Here is a 21,459-nt window from a genome sequence, read left to right on the forward strand (position 1 = left end):
CTTTTCAGCTAATCTTAATTTATGAATATCTCCTATAAACATAGTATAAAACTTTTTAATGCTTTGTCATTTCCTAGTGATATGGTTTGGATATTCATCCCCTCCAAATCTTACATTAAAATATGATCCCCAGTGTTGAAGGTGGCACCTAGTAGGAGGTGTTTGGATCTCTCATGAATAGCCTACTGCCCTCCCCTGAGGTAATGAGTTCATGTGGGAGCTAGTTGTTTAAGGAGCCTGGCAAACCCACCCCTTGCCCTTGCTCCCTGTCTCACAATGTGACACACTAACTCCCCTTTGCCTTTTACCATGACTCTAAGCTTCCTGAGGCCCTCACCGGAAGCAAATGCTGGCACTATACTTCATGTACAGCCTGCAGAACCTTGGGCAAAATAAACCTCTTTTCTTTACAAATTACCCAGTCTCAAGTATTACTTTTAGCAACACAAACGGATTGATAAACCTGGGATTACTGACATTTACAAACCTACTCAAGCCACTTTTCGGTACGCTTTTTTAAATTTCCATTAGTGTTTTTATTGGGTCAGCTCTTTTTAATTATCTTTTCGTGGTTAATAAATTATATCCTTTTTGCCCATTATTTACTGAAAGTAAAATTTGGAGTCTTCATTAAAACAACAACAACAACAACAACAAAAACCACTTTTTCCCCCCCACAGGGTTTCACTCTGTCACCCAGCCTGGAGTGCAGTGGCAGGATCACAGTTCACTGCAGCCTCGACCCCCTGGGTTCAAGCAATCCTCTCACCTCAGCACCCCCAAGTAGCTGGGGCTATAGGCACAAGCCACCACACCTGGTTAATTTTTTTTTGTTTTTTGTAGAGATGGGGTTTCATTATGTTGCCCATGCTGGTCTCAAACTACTGGGCTCAAGCAATCCACTTGCCTTGGCCTCCCAAAGTACTGAAATTACAGGTATGAGCCACCACACTTGGCCTAAAAAAACTTAAACATGATGTCTCTCCTTTTGTAGGAATTAATAGCATTAATTACAAATAATAATACATTATTTAGATTTATCTATGAATTGTACTAATTTTGGCATACATTTTATTTAATCCTATCTCATCTGATAATTTGCATTTTGTTTTTATTTTTTGAAGAATAAGAAGCTCTTAAAGATAGGATAGGTAAAGAGGCTGGGCGTGGTGGCTCACGCCTGTAATCCTGGCTCTTTGGAATGCCAAGGCTGGCGGATCACCTGAGGTCAGAAACTCCAGGCCAGCCTGGCCATTATGGAGAAACCTTATCCTCACTAAAACTACAAAACTTAGCTGGGCATGGTGGCATATGCCTGTGGTCCCAGCTACTCATGAGGCTGAGGCACGAGAATTGTTTGAACCCAGGAGGCAGAGGTTGCAGTGAGCAGAGATTGCACCACTGCACCCCACCCCAGGCAACAAAGCAAGATTATATATCAAAAATAAAAATAAATATAAATATAGGATGGGTAAAGAGTAAACTTTGAATCCTCACGTTTAAAAATGCTTTTATTTTGCCCTCTCACTAAAATATAAAATTTCCAATATAAAAAAATTGTCTCCTGTCATTTACCCTGTTTGACACTCAACGTATCCTTCCAACTTTAAGAATCTGCTCTTTTCACTACACTGGAATTTCCCCTTCTTTTATTTTATTACTACAGTACCCTCTTTCGTCACTGTCTTTCCTTTCTAAATCTCTATTAAATACAACCAAAAGTCTACACCAGCTATCCTTGTTTCTTAACTTTCCCTTCCTATTTCTGTGTCTTTGCTCTCTGTATTTTGGGGTATGCATTTGACTTTATCTTCTTAATCAGCATAATATGTGGTCTTATCCATTTAATCTCTGAATATCTCAATTCTTATCATCATAAACTTCTAAGAGGCCAATTTTTATTTTGGATTCATACCATCCTTTGGCTTGCTTCCATCATTTCTGCCCTGTTATAATATCTTGGATATCTTAAGGAATCTCTCACTTGCTCTTGGCTTTTGTACTAGTTTGAAATATTATGTAATAATTGTAGTGTGCTACAATTGTTATAACTGATGAGCCAATACCAACACAATATTACTAAACAAAACTCAAGAGTTTACATTAGGGTTTACTCTGTGTTATATATTCTATGGGATTTCACATACATAAATATGTTCCACCATTATATTATCATTGAGAACTGTTTTGCTGTCCCCCAAGTACCCTGTGCTCTGCCTATTCATCCCATCCCTCCCTCTCCCAACTCCCAGGCAACAGGGATAGTTTTCTTTTCTCCATAGTTTTGCCTTTTCCAGAATGTCATACAGTTGGGATCATATAGAATGTAGCCTTTTCAGATTGGCTTCTTTCATTTAGCAATATGCATTTAAGGTTCCTCTGTGTCTTTTCATGGATTGATAGCTCATTTCTTTATATCACTGAATAATATTCCATTATATGAATGTACCACAGTTTGTTCCTCCATTCACCCACTGACAAACATGGTTGCTTCCATGTTTTGGCAGTTATAAACAAGCTGCTATACACATCTGTGTGAAGGTTTTAGTGTGGAAATAAGTTTTCAATTTATTTGGAAAAACTCCTAGGCATACACCTGCTAGATTATATAGTAAGATGATGTTTAGTTTTGTAAAACACTGTCAAACTGTCCTCAAAGCTGGCTGTACCGTTTCCATTCCCACTAGCAATGAATGAGAATTCCTGATGCTGCACATTCTCTCAGGCATTTGGTGTTGTTAGTGTTCCGGATTTCCTTGATGACACAGGATGATGAGTATGTTTCTTTTTTTTTTTTTTTTTTTTTTTTTTTGAGACAGGGTCTCACTCTGTCTCCCAGTTTGGAGTGCAGTGGAATGACCATGGCTCACTACAGCCTCAGGTTCCTGGGATCAAGAGATCCTCCCACTTCACGCTCCTGAGTAGCTGGGACCACAGGCACATGCCACCATGTCTGGTTAATTTTTTAATTTTTTTGTGGACGGTATCTCACTACGTTGCCCAGACTAGTTTCAAACTCCTGGGATCAAGTGATCTTCCTGCTTTGGCCTCCCAAAGTGCTGGCGTTACAGGCATGAGCCACCATGCCTGGCCTTGTTTTCTTGTTTAGGAGTTCATTGTACATTTTGAACACCAGTCCTTCATCAGATATGTGATCTGCAAAGATTTCTCTCAGTCTGTAGCTAGCCTTTTCATTCTCCTCTATTGTCCTTAATTTGTATCCACCTAAATACCGAGACTTAATCAATATTTTCTCTCTCAACATTATGAGTGGAAATAAGCCATATGTATAATTTTCTTTCTCGCTTCTTTCATTTAACATTATATTTGTGAAATTCATGAATGCTATTGTATATAGCTATACTTTGGTTATTTTCAGGCTCTATAGTATCCAATGTTTGAGTTTAACCCAGATTATCTATTTTACTACTGATGGACATTTAAGTCATTTCTCATTTTAAAATCCAACAATGCTGGAAAGATATTCTTGCATTTTTATTATGGTGTATTATGGCAAATTACTGAAGAGAATATAGTTAGAAAAAAGTTGATCCATGGGGATCTTTAAGTTTATAAGATATTACACTTTTGCAAAGTGTCTTATCAATTTAAACTTACTCCCTTAGTAGTGTATCGGAGTTTCTATTGCTCCAAATCTTTATCAACATTAGTACTGTTAATTCTTGAATAATGTTACCTCATTTGGTTCTAATTTGCATGTTTTCCCAGCCAGGTGGATTTCTTCTTTCATAAAATGTTTGTCCTTTGTTCATTTTTTCTTATTTGAGATGTCTGTCTTTATTGTAATGATTTGGTAGGAATTCTTCATATATTCTATATTAGTTTGTGTTGGTATATACAAATACCATTTTTCACTATGTGGCATATTTTTCTACTAGATTTTGTGAGGTTTTATTCTTATAATTTTAATGTAGTTTGATGTTTTGTGTCTGAATCTTTTCCTTTATGGATAGTGCTTTTAGTTTTCAGTTAAGAACTCCTTCCATATCCTGAATCATAAAGATAATTTATCATATTATCTTCTAAAAGATGAATGGTTTTGGCTTTCACATTTTCGTATTTTATCCACCTGAAATTCAATCTTTGGTGTATATTTTCCTTCATCATGACAGTCAGCTGTCCCACTGCTATTCATTTAAGTCTGTCTTCTATCCACAGACCTTCTATGCCACCTAATACATATCCCAAGGATCCATATACATGTGACACTGTTTGAAGGTCCATTATCTATCCAATGACAATATCAGAGGATCTTAATATGATTTTTCAATTGTCTTGGTATACAAATACATTATTCTCAGTCTTAAGGAATCTCTCACTTGCTCTTGGCTTTTGTACTAGTTTGAAATATTATAATTAGGTTGTAAGACAGCCATCTTCCCTATAATAAAACTATTGAAATTTGATTGACACTAAATTAAATCTATAGGTCAATTTTGAAAGTGCTGATATCTTTATAATAATAACTCTTCCAATCAATGAACATGGTATAGCTCTCAATTCTACTTAGGTCTTCTTTAACCTATTTTAATTTCTGAATGACATTTTAGAATTTCTCGACAGGGGTCTTGACTATCTTTAATACATTTTGGAGGACTGCCTTTATTATTTTAAGGAAATTCTCTCCAGTTTCTAATTTACTAAGAAATTTTACCATAAGTTTATTGTGTGTTTTATTAATTGCTTTTCTGTATCTACTGAAATGACTATATATTTTTTGTTTTTTAATCTACAATTATGTGCATTATATTAACAGACTTTGTAACATTGAACTAAGCTAGCATTTGCTACTAGAAACTCAACCAAATATATTGTTTGTTGTAAATGGCTGGATTCTGTTTTTTAATATTTTAAGATTCCTGATTTATATTTATAAATAAGTCTGATCTATATTTATGCATTTACAAGGTCTTATACTACTCTCATCTGGTTTCATTATCAAGATCATATATGCATTATAAAGGGAGTTGGTACAGAAGAAGCAGGGTTGAGAAAAGAAAAAAAATAACGCAAAAAAATTAAGATGAATTGGCATTTCCTCATGTCTATTCTCCGAGTATTTATGTAAGAACAAAATTGAAGATAAAACTGCCTAGATAGGAGATTTCTTTGATGGAAGAATTTTGACTGTTTTTTCTTCTACTTCTGGTTCACCCTTATCCTGAAAGGAATAGCCCTTTCCAGCTTAATGGGGGAAGGGCAGCGCATTAGACTCTCCATCTTGAATAGGCCCAAGAGGCTGTGCAAATCCAAGTTTGAGTTATGAACTCTGGACTAAGAAGTAACTTCAGGAAAAAGGCAGCTTGAGTATTTAACCTATCTATCTACTCATTTCCCTTTGATTTAGCTGAGCAATTCCTTACTATCCTTACTAAATACTTTAAGACTTAAATGAATATCTTATATGTTATATATAAAATGCAGCATTTCCAATTGTTTCCAGCTGACGGATTGGTACTAATAACCTAGTCTTCTACATCCCTAAAATCATAAATATTACTTTGTAAATTTTTCTTCTAGCCCGTAATTTGTATTTGCTAAAGAACGGCTATTCTACTTGTTTATTGTGGTCTTCCATGTGATATAATTGGTTTTCTTCAAATATTTTATGACTCTTGGCTGTTTGTTTATATTTTGGGCTGAAGGACTAGGTTGATTAGTATAGTTGAATCTTAAAAATACTTTTTTCAGTATTATCATATTATCATTAACAATCATATTAGCAGATCTTTTAATATTGAACTATTCCTGAAATGAACTCTCCTTTATACTAGGCATATTAAATCTTTTAATATATTGCTAAATTTACTAAGTGAAGTAGATTATGCAAGATCTTATGTTTTGAAATCAGCACTGAGAATGCTGCACATATTAATACATGAAATATCGAATCTTTCAAAATGTTTCAATTTACACTAATAATTTAATCAGAAAAAGTAAAGAGTCATTTTAAATAGCCATATATAATGCTAGAAAATATAGAAACATTTGATAAAGAATGTAGTCACATAGACACAGTGTTTTTGAGATTCAATTTGATGTTTGGGTTGTTCTTATTTTGTTTGCTGGGTGCTACTAATAAATAGTGTTATGAAATACAGTCAGCATTTGTGGCACCAACACTCTGTCTCGCTAGCACAAGTAGATGGATACTACAGTCACTTAAAAAAATTGTTTTAATGTTAAATTATCTTCTGTCATTTACTCCTCACTATTATTCCTCAAACATGTTGAGATAAGAGCCCTTGCACTACTGTTCTTTAGGACTAAAATGATCATTTAATTGGTCTTCTTTGCATAAATGGTGACTCATTGATATTCTAATCTCAGAATGCCACTTCAAAAAGCAAACACCCTGTTTCCTAATCTGTCATGTTATTTTCACTGTCTGCATTGCATGATCACTGTCTGACATTCTTGTTACAATGTTTATTGGATATCTCTTCCAATCAAAATATAACTCTGAGAGCAAAGACTATCTATCTTGTTCATTGTCACATTCCCACTGCCAAAGCATAATCAATCTTTAAGAATTGAAGGGGGAAGGAAGGAAGGAAGGAAGGAAGGAAGGAAGGAAGGAAGGAAGGAAGGAAGGAAGGAAGGAAGGAAGGAAGGAAGGAAGGAAGAAAGGGAGGGAGGGAGGGAGGGAGGGAGGGAAGGAAGGGAATTCATAGCCAGCATTCTCCACCTCAAATAAAGTGGATTATCACCAAAAATATATGCCGCATTAAAATGTATCAATACATCATGGGAACATAAAATTGGGCCACTTAATATGTTATAAACATTTTTTTTCAAAAGGTAAGAGTAGAACTGCGAACTCCAAATCAGTGTTTATAATATTAATAGGCACTATAGCAGGCAAAATGGTATAGTGGCTAAGAACGTGGGCTCTAGAGTCAGACCATCTGGGTTTCAATCCGACTTCTACTTCTTACTGTATGGCACTAGGCTGGTTACCTAACCTCTCTGAGGTTCAATTTCCCAGACTATAAGGTAAATATAATAATAATAATAATAATACCTACCTTTCTAGGGTTTAGTGAGGATGAAATAAGAGAGTATATATGAAGTAAACAGAACAACATCTGACACATAGAGAGAATAATCAATAGACGTTAGCTGCTATTTTCTTATTGCAAAGGGCTTCTATAAAAGTGAGTTCAGTGGTAGAAAATGTGATAATTTGAAGGAGCTACTTCTATGTCTTTGAAGGACATATATAATTCCAAGTGAGTGACTCCAAAGACACACATATGTTGATTTTAAAGCGGTAAAACACTGAATAGTATATAGATAATCAGCTCTAAATAACAAGTTCCCTTGGATTTCTTACATACCGAGTGGGTACGGAGTGCTGCGATGGTTTTTGAAAGTGCCATTTCCCACAGTTCATCAATGTAGGCTCTATTTACTAAGCCCTGGGTTGTATGTAAAATGTGATCTTCAACCACAAAAAAGCTAAGATTGAGGAAAAAAGAAAGCACAGCTGTCAGAAATTACAATTTTATTACTCTCTCTGGGGTTTGACAAGCATTAAGAGATACCATCAAAGGCAAAGTTAGTGGTCATTTCTTTCTTGAAGAAAGTTATTCAGTATCATAAATGAAATCAGGCTACTTGGATTAAAAATTATGTCTGTGATCATGATATCTTCATAACCACTCCTAGAGAGATTAGAGTTACATTTCTATTAAATTTCTATTAAATGTTAACAATGATATCCAGTAGTTTAAAAGGGAGGAAAATGTGTAGAGGTAATGGAGGCAAATTTTGTTTTATTAAGAAAATACCCAGCCATCAATACATTTCAAAAAAACAAATTTTAAAGAGATCACAAAAGCTAATATATACATCATATATATTATGTATTCTTTATATATATCTTTTAAGAATCCAATGCACAAAATATCAAAATAATTCCCTTCATGTGGAGTCTGTCATCAAAGTGCTGAAAAGGCATTGTATAAAGGTTTCAAAAATGCGAAGTTATGTTTGAACAATCTTGTTGTGGCTTTTTGTTATTATGCATTTAAAATGTAGCTTTCATTGTCTTGCCTAAATGTTCATATTAATGAAAAAAAGTATTAGGGAATTTTTATGATATATTTTAATAACTAATTACATTGAAACAATTTAAATCTGAAAAAAAATAAACCTGATGAAGAATCCAAGTTATTTCCTTTTCTTTTAACTGCAAAGTCATTATTTTGCAATTAGAACAAGATGCCTGTATTGGGATGTTTATTTGGGAAATGCAATTCCGTACCACTATATATATTCTAGAAGAGGGTGGCAAACTATATAGCCTATGGGATAAACCTAGCCCACTGCCTGTTTTTATAAAGATTGTTTTATTGGTACATAGCCATGCTTATCATTTATGTATCGTCTACAGCTACTTTTGCACTGTAACAACAGAGCTAATCAGTTGTGACAGAGATCATATGGCCTACTAAGCCTAAAATATTTTACTATCTGGCCGTTTTGGGAAAAGTTTGCCAACTTTTGCTGATTATTTGGTTCCATCTACCAAAAACAAAGAAACAAAACATCAAGTGTAATAAGATTACAATTCAATGTTTTTCTCACTTTATCCACAAAAATGCCCTCCAGCAACATAATGTTGAAACCAGCAGGATATTCCTTTTAAATCATTAGAAAATCAAAAACAAATCTTGTCTTAAGGATTAAAAAAAGAAAATGAAAAGAATTTACTGAGGAAAACCTCATTTATTTTTCCAACACTCACAAATCTATGTATGGAAAGAGTATAAATTTCAATAAATAAATATATATATACATATATATATATATACCTACCCTACAATTTGATTAAAATACTTCCTGTAGCCATCTAAAGTTTCATGCTGCAACAAAGCAAAGAAGAAGAAGTTACTGTTTGTGTTTTGTTACATTAAGACTAAGTTAAAATCAGTCACTTAATCTCTTAAGGCTCAGCTCCCTAGATGATATCTGATAAGGTAAAAATAATAATATTATCTACCAATGAAGAGGAAATACAACAGCACACATCCAGTACTTAGAACAGTGCCTGACACACAGCAATCAATGAATAATGTTTTCTTACTGCAAGTCACATCCACCAAAAGTGGTCTCAGAATGACAGTGTATACACACACACACACACACACACACACAAGCATCAAAAGACATCAAGGAGGAAAAGTAAAAATGTGAGAAAAGTGAAGATGGTAATCCTACCATGTTAGATGGAGGTTGAAGTACCAAACGAGCCTGTTTTCGCCTCTGTTTTCGGTAGTAATTCTCAAATGTTTCCCGGGCACCCTGTAAAATAAAGAAAAGAAAATGGGTTGACACAATTTGACCAATTACTCTTATATTTCAAGGGAAAAGACAAGGTCCCAGGTCTGGAATTTGAGGTAGTATCACATTTCTCAAAATCTGCTATTTTAACATTGATGATAACAATAGAAAATAAAAATAACTATTACCATTTATTGAACCTGACTTACAAACCTGTAAGGGTGTATACAAAATATCCTTACAAGGAAACTACCAGAACTTAACCACCAGCACACCAAAGCTGGTTTCTGAATCTACTGTCTCAAATTCACAAGAATGAAGGGAAACCAACCTTTCCATAAGTTATGATAACAGGTAAGAAAAATTTTCCTTAAAAAAGCCACAGAACATTCCAGAAGAAAAATGTCCAGAATAAAAACCAGCTTTCAAATGAATCCTGAACAAAGAGGCAATGGGAAGCAGGAAAAAAAGCAGGAATTGAGAACAATAAATTAGTATTCCCCCTTAGGGTATAATCTAGCACAGGATTAAACCCGAAAAACAAAAAACAAAAGCATGAAGATTCTTGGTGCACAGTTCCCACTTTTAATTTAGGGTTTCTGGGCTTAAAATGAGAAGTGCTCTACAGAATAATATCTGACTTATGAGTTGCGTACTGGGTCTCCCCAAATTCATGTCCTTCATGGAACTTCAGAATGTAACTGTATTTGGAAATAGGGCCATTGTAGATGTAATTAGTTAAATTAAGATGTGATCCTATCAGTGGAGGGTGGGACTTTAATAGAGTATGTCTGGTGTCCTGAAAAGCCGAAAAGAATAGATACAGAGACACATGGGGAGAACACCATGCGATGACAGAGGCAGAGAATAGAGTGATGCAGCTGCAAGCCAGGGAACATCAGAGATTGTTGATCACCAGCAGGCGCTAGAAAAACACAACAAAAGATTCTACCCAGTCTCAGAGAGAAAATGGTCCTTCCGATGCCTTGATTTTGGAATTCTAGCCTCCAAAACTGGGATAGAACACATTTCTGTTGTTTTAAACCACTCAGTTTATGGGGCCTTGTGACAGCAGCTCTAGGAAACTAATACAAACTCAGCGTGTTTAGATTATCACACCCCACTTATTACTGAATTCTTCTTTTTTTTTTTTTTTTGAGACAGAATCTCACTCTGTCACCAGGCTGGAGTGCAATGGCACAATCTTGGCTCACTGCAACCTCCGCCTCCTGGGTTCAAGAGATTCTCCTGCCTCAGCCTCCTGAGTAGCTGGGACTACAGGTGTGCGCCACCACGCCCAGCTAATTTTTGTATTTTTAGGAGAAACAGGATTTCCTCATGTTGGGCAGGATGGTCTCGATCTGTTGACCTTGTGATCTGCCCACCCCAGCCTCCCAAAGTGCTGGGATTACAGGCGTGAGCCACCACGCCCAGCCCTGAATTCTATTCTTAATCCAAAGCTTTTCTAAATAAATAAGAGTAAAAATGGAAAGAGAGAATACCAGTGGTAAAGAAAACTGACTTTGAAACCAGAGACTATTACATTTGAATAGTGACTCTGCCCCTTACTAGCTGTACAACTGCTATAAATAGCTGTATAACTTCCTACCACTATTTTAAGTTCCACTATTTAACTTTCACTAATAGGTGTGCCACGGTTTTCTCATTTGTAGAGATGCCAACATCATACGGTTGTAATGAGGATTTAGAGGAGTTATAAAGCTTTTAGAACAGTATCTCATGCAAGTGCTTATTTTAAAAATAAATAAGACAAAATCCATGATTAAAGTAAAAGCCCTGCCCACCTAAAAAAAAGTATAAATGCCATGCAATACCTAGTTTAGTTTTCCTCTGCCTTCCTGAAAAATTGAAGAACTTTATTCAAGATGATTTATTTGTTACATTCCCAAACTGGTCCTAAAAAATTGGGAAAGTTGACTTAAGGTACTAAGTCATGTAAAGACACTAGTGTAGCTCAGGGGTTGGCAAACATTTTCTGTAAAGGGCAGGATAGTAAATATATGAGGGCTTGGTGGACAACTACTCAATTCTGCTGCTGTAGTGCAAAAACAGCCATAAACAAGACATAAACAAGTATGGCAGTGTTCCAATAAAGCCTTGTTTATGGAAACAAATTATAATTTTGCACAGTTTTCACCTGTCATGAAATATTCCTTGTCTTTTGATTTTAAAAATGTAAAAACCATTTTTAGTTCACAGGCCATTCAGAAACAGGCAACACGCTGGATTTGGTTCATGGATGGTATGTTGAACCCTGGTGTAGCCTAAAAACAACAGTTTTAAAGTTCTAAAGTGATTATAACTGTACACCCGAATTTTTCCTTCCTATAAAATGAAATCGAACATTAGAACAGCTATGCAAGGCTTTTTTCATCCATACGTTAATGAGGCGGCAAATGATTCCATTTGAGAAATAAGAGGAAACTGCTAGTTGGTTTGTTAAAGTTATTCTCAACTTGTCACCATTTCACAGCATAGTAGTATTATTAAATCTTAATTACGTTCTGTACACACTTAAGGGCTTTTTATTTTAAGGTGACCCACCCTAAAGGACCTTTATTATTATAGTGTGACCTTACATATTCAACATGCTTTGGAGCCAAGACACACTTACTAGAGAATTTAGAGAAAGCATTCTCTCTAATTATACCATACTACACTAATTTAATTTTTTGTTATACATGATAGAAAATACATAAGATGAAATTCTATATAAAAACCAAATCATGAACTTCTACTTAATTCTAAATTGGGTATAGTTTTGTCTTTCAAGTATTCCTTCAATAGAATAAAAACAAAAGAAAAGACCAATTTATCTAACAGGTCTGGCTTCCCATTTACAAAAATGAGCTGGAGTTTCCTTAGTGGCTGCTAAATTCACCTTTCGTTATTCTATTCCCTCTGCCAATTTTGTCAACTCAATACTTAAAGGTGGAATTTGAGATGTAGATGTTTGACCAGTCCAGTTGAGTAATTGGTGAAGTGCCTGTCTATTCACAGAGAGGTCACTAGATGAACTACAGAGGTTTCACTTAAGCTCCAAGCTCTTTCAATCATTAACATTTTTTTTAAAAGCTGCTGAAGACATAAGTAAATAGATATAAAACAATAAGCAGGCAAGTAAAACTTGGATTTTTTCCTACTTTATGTCATTACTATTATACTGCTCCAAAAGTTTTGTGTTAATACACACAATCTCACCAAAAACCAAGTCACTTAATATATACTAAGTGGTTACCATGTGATTGGCACACTGAGAACAGTACCTGTACTTACTGAATTTATAGACTACTATGGAAGACTGACAAACAAGCAATTATATTCAAATGAACTACAAAATCCTATGGATTAAAGTAGGATGTGTGTGTGTGTGCGTGTGTGTGTGTGTGGTGGGTGGGGAAAGTGTCAAAGAAAGCTTCTTTAAAAAATGACGTTTATGCTTCTAATTGACAAATGAGTCAGAAGAATAAGCCAGAAAGAGAGAAAGGGAAAAAAATGTTCCTGGAGGAGACAAAGAGGCTGAATGGAAAAAAAAGCATCACATATCCTAAGAATCCGAAAGAAGTTCTCCATGGCTGGAACTTGAGGTGTAAGGTATAGGGCTGACAAGAGATGAGGCAGGAAAGCTTCATAGATTATGTTAAGGTATTTGTACTCTAGCGACCATAAGAATTTTAGATATTTTGGAAGTTGTATTGCAGAGAGTACAATAAAGAAAAGGAAAAATTAAAATTGAAAAGATCAGTCTCTGAGGTGTATTTAGGAGGAACTTAATTGGATATGGGTGATAAAGAATAGGAAGGAAAGAAGGTTGACAGAAAGTTTCTAACCTGGGTAACTTGTTTGATGGTGTTTTCATTTGTGAGAGAGGGAACATAAGTAGACAGAATAAACAGTAGATCATTATTCACAGATTCTGTATTTGCAAATTTGCCTACATGCTAAAATTTATTTGTAAACCTAAAAGCAATACTCATAGTTCTTTCATAGTCATTCAACAGACATGTGCAGAGGGGCGAAAAATTTGAGTTGCCTAATGCACATGTTTCTACCTAAGGTTTAAACAAGGCAATGCTCTGCCTTCTTATTTTAGTTTTCATATTGCAAACGGATATCATTTTCATAGTCTATCCAGTGCCACATTTTTTGCATTTCTGCATTTTTGGTTGATGATTTTGCTGTTTAAAATGGCCCCCAACAATAGTACTTATGTGCTGTCTAGTGTTCCTAAGCTCAAGAAAACTGTGATGTGCCTTACAGAGAAAACCCACATGGTAGATAAACTCTCAGGCATGAGTATAGTGCTGTTGGCTATGAGTTCAATGTTAACGAATCAACAAGATATATTAAATAACATGTCCTTAAACAGAAACACTCATAAATCAAGGTTATGCATTCATTGGTTGATGAAAATGTGACCAGAAGCTCACAGGAAACTAAACCTGTATTTCTCCTAAAAACAATGGCTCAGTATTCACTCACTCAGTGTTTCCAGTGACTTTATAGAACATAACTACCATGAATAATGAGAATTGACTATATTTGGGACGATTAATAATGATGACTTCTGTACTGGGCATATTTAATTGATGACTTCCAAGTGCCAAGTATTCGGGAACTGGCATATTTGGATCTATAGCTCAAGAGAATCATAATTATTGGCAGAGAGATAGTAGTCAAGGCCCTTAGAGAAAGGGCTCTAAGAAATGCTTGTAGAATTAAAGCACGAAAGAACCTAGCAAAAAAGTCCAAAGGACATGAGCCATGAGGAAATGTATAGCTCTTTCTGATAACTCAAATATAACTTTGAACATCAACTACCTAGAAAAGACTTTTCTACTACTTGATTTAAAATGGAAAGTTTTCCCTAACACATAACCCTTTTAATTCTTTGGTTAGTACATATTTCCATCTGATACTGTTTACTGTCTGTCTCCTCTTGTTAGGATGCAAGCTCCATGAGAAAAAGTCTCAGTTTATCTTATTTATTGTTGTATTCCCAGCTCCTACAACAATGCCAGATGCATAACTGGTATGCAATTTTCAATAAATGATTAAAAGTGTGAATAAATTATTAATCTATAATTTCTTAAAACCCTTTACTTTTATATTTGCCCTTCATCTCCTTCTGCAATAATCATTTACTTGTAAGTATTCCTATTCATCTCCTCATGTAATTTTTCGATCTCCATTTATTCTTTTAAAGTTTTTTGTTCATTTCATAGAGACAATTCTTTTTAAGAATTTTCTTTTGATTCCTATAGAAAATCACTTTTAGTGTCATGTTTCCTCTGGATTTTTAGGATGATGTTCTTTAACCCTTTCTAGTCAATATATTTTCTCAGACATCATTTTGTTTTGTTGTGTTTTGTTTTCCCATTTACTCTATTTTGAATGAGAGGAGCTTTCAGGTTTGGTTTGTGGTTTGCATTTGGCCCATTCACCATTTATCTGGCTATAGATCTAACATCATTATGGAAGTGGTAACTCATAGGTTGATGTGCCCAGGTCCAAAGACATGCCAAAGGCAATCTACAAATTGATTTTAGCGTCCACCAAGCAACTGGCCTATAAAATATGAGCAAATATTCTCCTACCACGCAGTTCCCAGTGTTTAATAATCTGAATTTCTTAAACTGAATAAAAACCAGAGTAATACAGGATCTTCATATATGTGCTCTTGTATGGCACTATTATTTTGAATATTCTCCAGCACAGGATGAACTGTACAGTCATCCCCAATTCCCCAATTCCCCTTATCCCACACTCTGAGAGCCTTAAAATGGGAAATCCGCGCACCACAAGGGTTTCCAACTGCTATGGTCTGAATGTGTCCCCCAAAATTAACATGTTGAAACTTAACCACCAACATAGTAATAAGAGATGCGGCCTTTAAGAGGTGATTAAGTGACGAGGGTAGGGCCCTCATGAATGGAATTGGGCCCCTATAAAAGAGTTTGAGGGAGTGGGTTTGCACCCGCCCATCTCTTCTGCCATGTGGGCGGAAGAGTTCCTCCCCTCCATTCCCTCCCTCTGGAGGATAAGGCAGTAAGTTGTCATCTGGAAGTAAACAGCAGCCTTCACCAGACAAAAGAACCTGTTATTGCCTTGATCTTGGGCTTCTCAGCCTCCAGAACCCTAAGAAATAAGTCTCTATCGTTTATAAATTACCCAGTCTGTGGAATTTTGTTATAGGAGCACAAATGGACTAAGACGCTGGCTAATGTACTTATACATTCAGGATCCTATTTTCAAGCTAGAAGACATACAGTGGGAAAGGTATAAAATGTTTTCTGACCTACAATTTTCTCTGTTTATAACAGCAAATCACATCACCTAACAGCTAGATTTCTCAATCCATTCAATTGGCCCAACAGAGAAAATTTTACTTAAATTCAGAGAAAATGTTAATCATCAGCCTTACCTATGAATGGTGTAACTTTTCAGATTTTTATGCATCTAAAGTATTTTGGTAAGAGTTAAGAAAGACAGACATAGAAGACAAACAAGGCTTTGTTTAACTTTTTTTTTTTTTTTTTTTTTTTTTAGATGGAGTCTCGCTCTGTCACCCAGGCTGGAGTGCAGTGGTGGGATCTCGGCTCACTGCAATCTCCGCCTCCCGGGTTCAAGTGATTCTCCTGCCTCATCCTCCCAAGTAGCTGGGACTACAGGTGCATGCCACCACACCCGGCTAACTTTTTGTATTTTCAGTAGAGACGGGGTTTCACCATGTTAGCCAGGATGGTCTCAATCTCGTGACCTTGTGATCCACCTGCCTCGGCCTCCCAAAGTGCTGGGATTACAGGCGTAAGCCACTGCGTCCAGCCAGTTTAATGTTTTTTATATTGAATACATATATACCATCTGAAATTTAACCTAAAGACTGTAATATTATAAAGAAATCTCCACAACAATTTTTTTTATCATTTAGTTAAAAAGAAACAATATAAGAAGGGCTAAATAATCACAGCACATATCCTGTATTTACTTAATGGCCAAACAAGAGGAAAAAAATATTCTCCAAGCCCTGTTAAGCTCTTCTTCAATTCACTGGGTACTTGATTTACTAAATTCATATTTCATTTAAATATTTAATATTATATCACACCCTATGTACTACCTGGGGAAGGGCGCAAATGGTCAAATGCTCCAAAAGCCATTGCTATTCCCAAAGTCTAATAATTAATCCTAGCACTGGGTTTTATCAAAAATAACATACTTCTCAGGCAACGTTGGAAACAGTTTCCTTTTTTTAACCTTTTGTTTATAGCTGTGTTTTCTACATTGTTTATCTCTTTTTAAGTTATTATTAATTACAAAAGTAAAATATGTGACTTGTAGAAAAATTAGATAACACAAATTGGGCAAGGAGAAAAAATGAAAGCCATTCATGATCTCCTAATGCTTACTTTTTGATGTACTCCTTATTCAATACATTTTCTCAGATCTCATTTTGTTTTCTATTGTTTTGTTTTCCCAACTCTATTTTAAGCAAGACGACCTCTTTCTAGATCATACTTTCTTTCAGGCTTTGTTTGCGGTTTGCATTTAGCCCATTCACTAAGATCTAATATCCTTACAGATTTTGCCCTATTCTAAATAGATAGATATTTCACATATAATGAACATATACACACATATAAATAGGGTCATATTGTATATACTCTTTTCATTGAACTTTGCATACAAAAATCTTTTCTCCAGCAACATAATTTAGCATGATCCACTTTTACTCCACAACAGTGTTCCAGCTCCTTTTCTTCAAACACATGCTACAAACTGTCACCATACAAATGCTGGAACTAACATGGGCTCTGAATAAATGTTTAAAAATAAAAATAAAAAACAAGTGACAACCTTGAATTCTTCTCCATGTGTCCAGACACTCGTCTGGATAAAAACATAGGAAACAAAAACAATATTGCCACTCAGTATGGGCAAATGAATAAGGCTTTTTGTTTTTGCATATTAAAGTAGTAAAATTTACTACTAATAAAACTCAAAGCTGAATTTTAGCTGCTGTAGGTTACAAATGTACACCAGTAATCAAGTAAGTCAGAATCACATGAACCCATTCTTGGGAGAGAAAGAGACGGCAAGATGAAACACCTTGCCAAGGGATTTCCTTTTCTTCATGAAATGTGACAATGTTCATCGTATACACAGACATTCAGAACATTCAGAACATTTCAAACCATTATTGAGCTCCATGCCTCTAACATTAGTGGCATCTTACATCCTTATTTTTGCAGGGAAAAAAAACTTATACTGAGAAATACTACTTCATATGGGCAATATGTCTACACAGCAGGCAGAAAGGGACAGACCTTATATTCTCTTCATTAAGATTTACTATGCCATTATCTGGCTAAACAGCTCTTTATCTACTGGGTCTTTCCTGGTAGATACTGGTATGGGGTCTATTGGAGAATGGGCTGAGTTCTTCACATCTGTCACAATAATAGAAAATTAACTCTTGGATTGAGAAGCAACTAAGGACAACCACACAAAGAACAAGGGAAGGGAAAGGAAGAAGAGAAGCACACACCATTGTTCTTCCGCCTCTGCCTACAGGAAGCAATATTTCCACTAGGTCTTGGGGAAAGCCTGTAATTTCACCACCCTGACTGCAGCTGGAACTCCCTTTTAACTGTCACGGCATCCAAGTGAAGACAGGTTTATACAGAGTTTAAAAAAAAAAAAACAAAACTGAAAGGACCATTTTAATTTGCTTCCATGTGAAAAGGGGAGTACTTTTCATAGAGCCCCATAATGAGGTTCAGCGGGATATTACACTTCACCATATGGCTAATTTGCACAGCAGGCTCAAAGCAGGATTTTCTTTCATTAGAACTGCCCTAAAGATCAGACTACAAAAATATGTGAAAAGAACAAACCCAAGATGCCCCCTATTGCTTAAATCTAGAAACACTGAATTCCCAGATGTAATAGCCAATTCACAGTGTTCCCATGGCAAGGTCATTCCAGAGTCATGATGGTATGTGTCACAGCTCCATTTATATGTATTAGGGCTTTTAAAAATGTCTAAACCACAAGTTTACCTATGTAATAAACCTGCATGTGTACCCCACACCTGAAAATAAAAATTAAAAAAAACTTAACTGTATGTTTTTAAATTACTTAAAAAGTGTAACTGGATTGTTTGCAACTCGATGAATAAATGCTTGAAAGAATGGATACCCCATTATTCATAATGTGCTTACTTCACATGGCACACCTGTATCAAAACATCTCCTGTACCCCATAAATATATACACCTAGTATATACCCACAAAAGTTAAAAAGAAAAACGTCTAAACTTCAAGAGCCACAACATTGTCAAAACACCTCACAAAAAAACTGTATATGGAGAAAGGATACTTGCTTTGATAGATAATTTATCATTAAAAATATCATTACTTCCAAAGGCCTTAATTCTTGTTATCACTCAATTAGCCTACAGAATTAATCTACATAAACTTGTGACCCTTATTTGAAGAGAGCAGAGGCAGTCTGATGTTCTAACAGAGCCCTGTTTATTTTTAAGGTTCCCTTATAACCTATGTTTGTCTTGGCATTTCCTCCCGCTGCTATATCCCAAGAATGAGCCATAGGAGAGCATCCCCTCCGGGAACCAACAGAGTCTGTAGAATTTTAAAAAAAGAAAAGAAAGAAATCTGATGTTTGATGATTATGGAGTAGTTGAGTCTGTGCTTTTGAAGAAAGTAAACATTACGATTAACAATCTTGGCCTTTGTAATTAGCTTCCCCTTTCCAAGACAGAGTGTTAATTTATTAAATATTTCAACAAAGAGTCTTTTATTATCAGATCCAGTTTGGCTGGCTCCTTTCATAGCATTACCAATTACAACCAATAAAGCTTTAATTGATGACTACTTTTTATAACCTTTGACCCAAGATGATAAACAGTTGTACCTTAGAAGCGAAAGGGTAAACCTCAAAGGGAATGGTTCTTAATCATACTTAGCAAACCAAACTGCTTAAAATTACAACCTACCTACCTGGCTAGAACAACAACAACAACAAATGCAGACTTCCTCAATGATGAAGGTTAATTCATTAGAAAAAAATTTGTATTTCACTTTTAAGATAAGTATCCTTTTTGTTAGGGAAACCCTAACCTGAATTATCTGCATATAATTGTGTACCTTAATAGGCTAATTATTCAAAGAATATGATCTAATCAATTTGTAGACATGAACATTTTTAATATAAAACAAATATGATGCAAGTTATTTTACTATTTAAAAAGAATCATTAAGATTAAAATTACATCTCCCTACCACCCCCAAATCCCATCGTTTTCTTCAGTGGTCCCTAACATACCAGTTACAACTAAGGGTATGTGAGAACAGAAATAAACCAAATTATTTGCCAAAAAATAGGACACCAAAAATTCTTAACTGAGGGTCTGCATATGATGAGAAAGGAGAGTCATTGCTTTTATTACCATGAACAAAATGGGGTTTTTCTACATTTTCTCCAAAGAACTATTCCAAAAGTTGGTAGTTTTCTAAAGTTATTATTCATATACCCAATTTCACACTTGCCAATTTTTAAGTCTTTTCTGACCTAACTTACACTTGTCAATCTTCGAAATTGCTAAGGTAATTCACAGTTTGGAAGTTTAAAATTTTCCAGACAAATAACTTAATCTGTTTCATTTTGCCAAGAGGAATAGAGCCTCTGAAACAATTTCTAAGGAGCTAATAGGAAAATGTGGCATTTAAAAATGTAAATTAAAATAATACCAACATGTTACAGATGAAGGCAGTGAGAGATTGCTAACAGTTCTCATAATGGAAAGTACTGGCTTAAACAGAAGGTACAGTATAAGATTTTACACACACAAAAAAAAACTAGGCACATAGCTTCTAAGCAACTTCCCATGTATATAAGGAAGTCAATGCCAGGAAAAGCACAAAATCTGAGACTCAAAGTACTTTATAAACTGAGAGCTATACACATTATTTTTATGATATATAAATGTATGTAATGGATATTTTATTAAAGACACATGGCTTCTTCCAGCATCTCAAAATCACATTTACTATACATACACAGACAAAAATAGCCTTTTATATAGTTAAGTGAGGGTTGGGGAAAACTCATATAAATAATCTATGCCTTCACCCCCATCATTAACAGAAACTGTACAGAAACTGACCAATTTAGAATCTAAGAATAAATAAATCTGTCATACTAAACTTCAGATGTTCAGAAAAAGAGACAGAATATGTAAAAACAGAGAAAGTAGATAAATATTGGATCTACATCTGGTAAATAATGTAAGAATACAGGTGAAGGAAAACAAGCAAACTAAAAGCTGAATAAAATTTGCTTCATCACCAATTTTTATTCAGATTTTTCATTATAAGAGAATTAATTATAGATCCACATGTAGTTATAGGAAATAACAGAGACAGACCCCATGTGCACTCTATCCAGTACCCCAAATTTAAACATCTTAGGAAACTATATTGTGTACAATATTCACATCCAGGAAATTGATATTGATAGAGTCAAGATGCCCACTTCCAGACTACAAGGATCCCTCAAGTTGTCTTTTTATAGCCATATCCACTGCTCTCCATCTCTACTTCCTACTTCACTGCTAAGAACCACTAACGTCTTCTCAATTTCTATATAATTTCCATATTCATTTATATGTAATATATAATTTTGTCATTTTAAGAATGTTACAAAAATGAAATTAATGGGGTATCCATCCTTTCAAGCATTTATTCATTGAGTTGCAAACAATCCAGTTACACTTTTTAAGTTATTTTAACACACAGTTAAGTTTTTTAGGAGTATGGAAAGGAGTATGTAATCTTTTTTGATTAGCTTATTTCACTCAGCATAAATCTCTAGAGATTTATCCAGTTTGTTACACATATCAATAGTTCTTTCCTTTATATTGCTGAGTAGTATTCTATTATATAAATGTACCACAGGTATTTAACAATTCACCTGTTAAAGAACATCTAGGTTGTTTTCCAGTTTGGGGCCATTATAAATGAAGCTATTATAAAAGTATACACTCCTGTATAGTTTTCTGCCTGAAATCTACTTATTTTCATATCATTTATTTTTATTTCTCTGGGA

General features: G+C 35.0%; 1 protein-coding gene across 7 annotated transcripts in view; it reads right to left on the minus strand.

Annotated features, from left to right (window-relative positions):
• Positions 1 to 21,459, minus strand: part of EXOC6B (exocyst complex component 6B) — a 721,163-nt gene that overhangs the window by 373,619 nt on the left and 326,085 nt on the right. For all 7 annotated transcript variants that reach the window (XR_003115284.1, XM_025354255.1, XM_025354254.1 and 4 more), the window contains 3 exons: positions 9,247 to 9,330; positions 8,845 to 8,891; positions 7,362 to 7,482 (listed from right to left, as the gene is read on the minus strand). Coding sequence is in view for 6 of the 7 variants with exons in the window: in XM_025354255.1 (XP_025210040.1) it covers positions 7,362 to 7,482; positions 8,845 to 8,891; positions 9,247 to 9,330 (252 nt within the window). In the remaining variant the exon portion in view is untranslated. The remainder of the gene's footprint in view (positions 1 to 7,361; positions 7,483 to 8,844; positions 8,892 to 9,246; positions 9,331 to 21,459) is intronic.

Source organism: Theropithecus gelada, chromosome 13 (genome assembly GCF_003255815.1).
Source record: "Theropithecus gelada isolate Dixy chromosome 13, Tgel_1.0, whole genome shotgun sequence".
NCBI classification, from domain to species: Eukaryota; Metazoa; Chordata; class Mammalia; order Primates; family Cercopithecidae; genus Theropithecus; species Theropithecus gelada.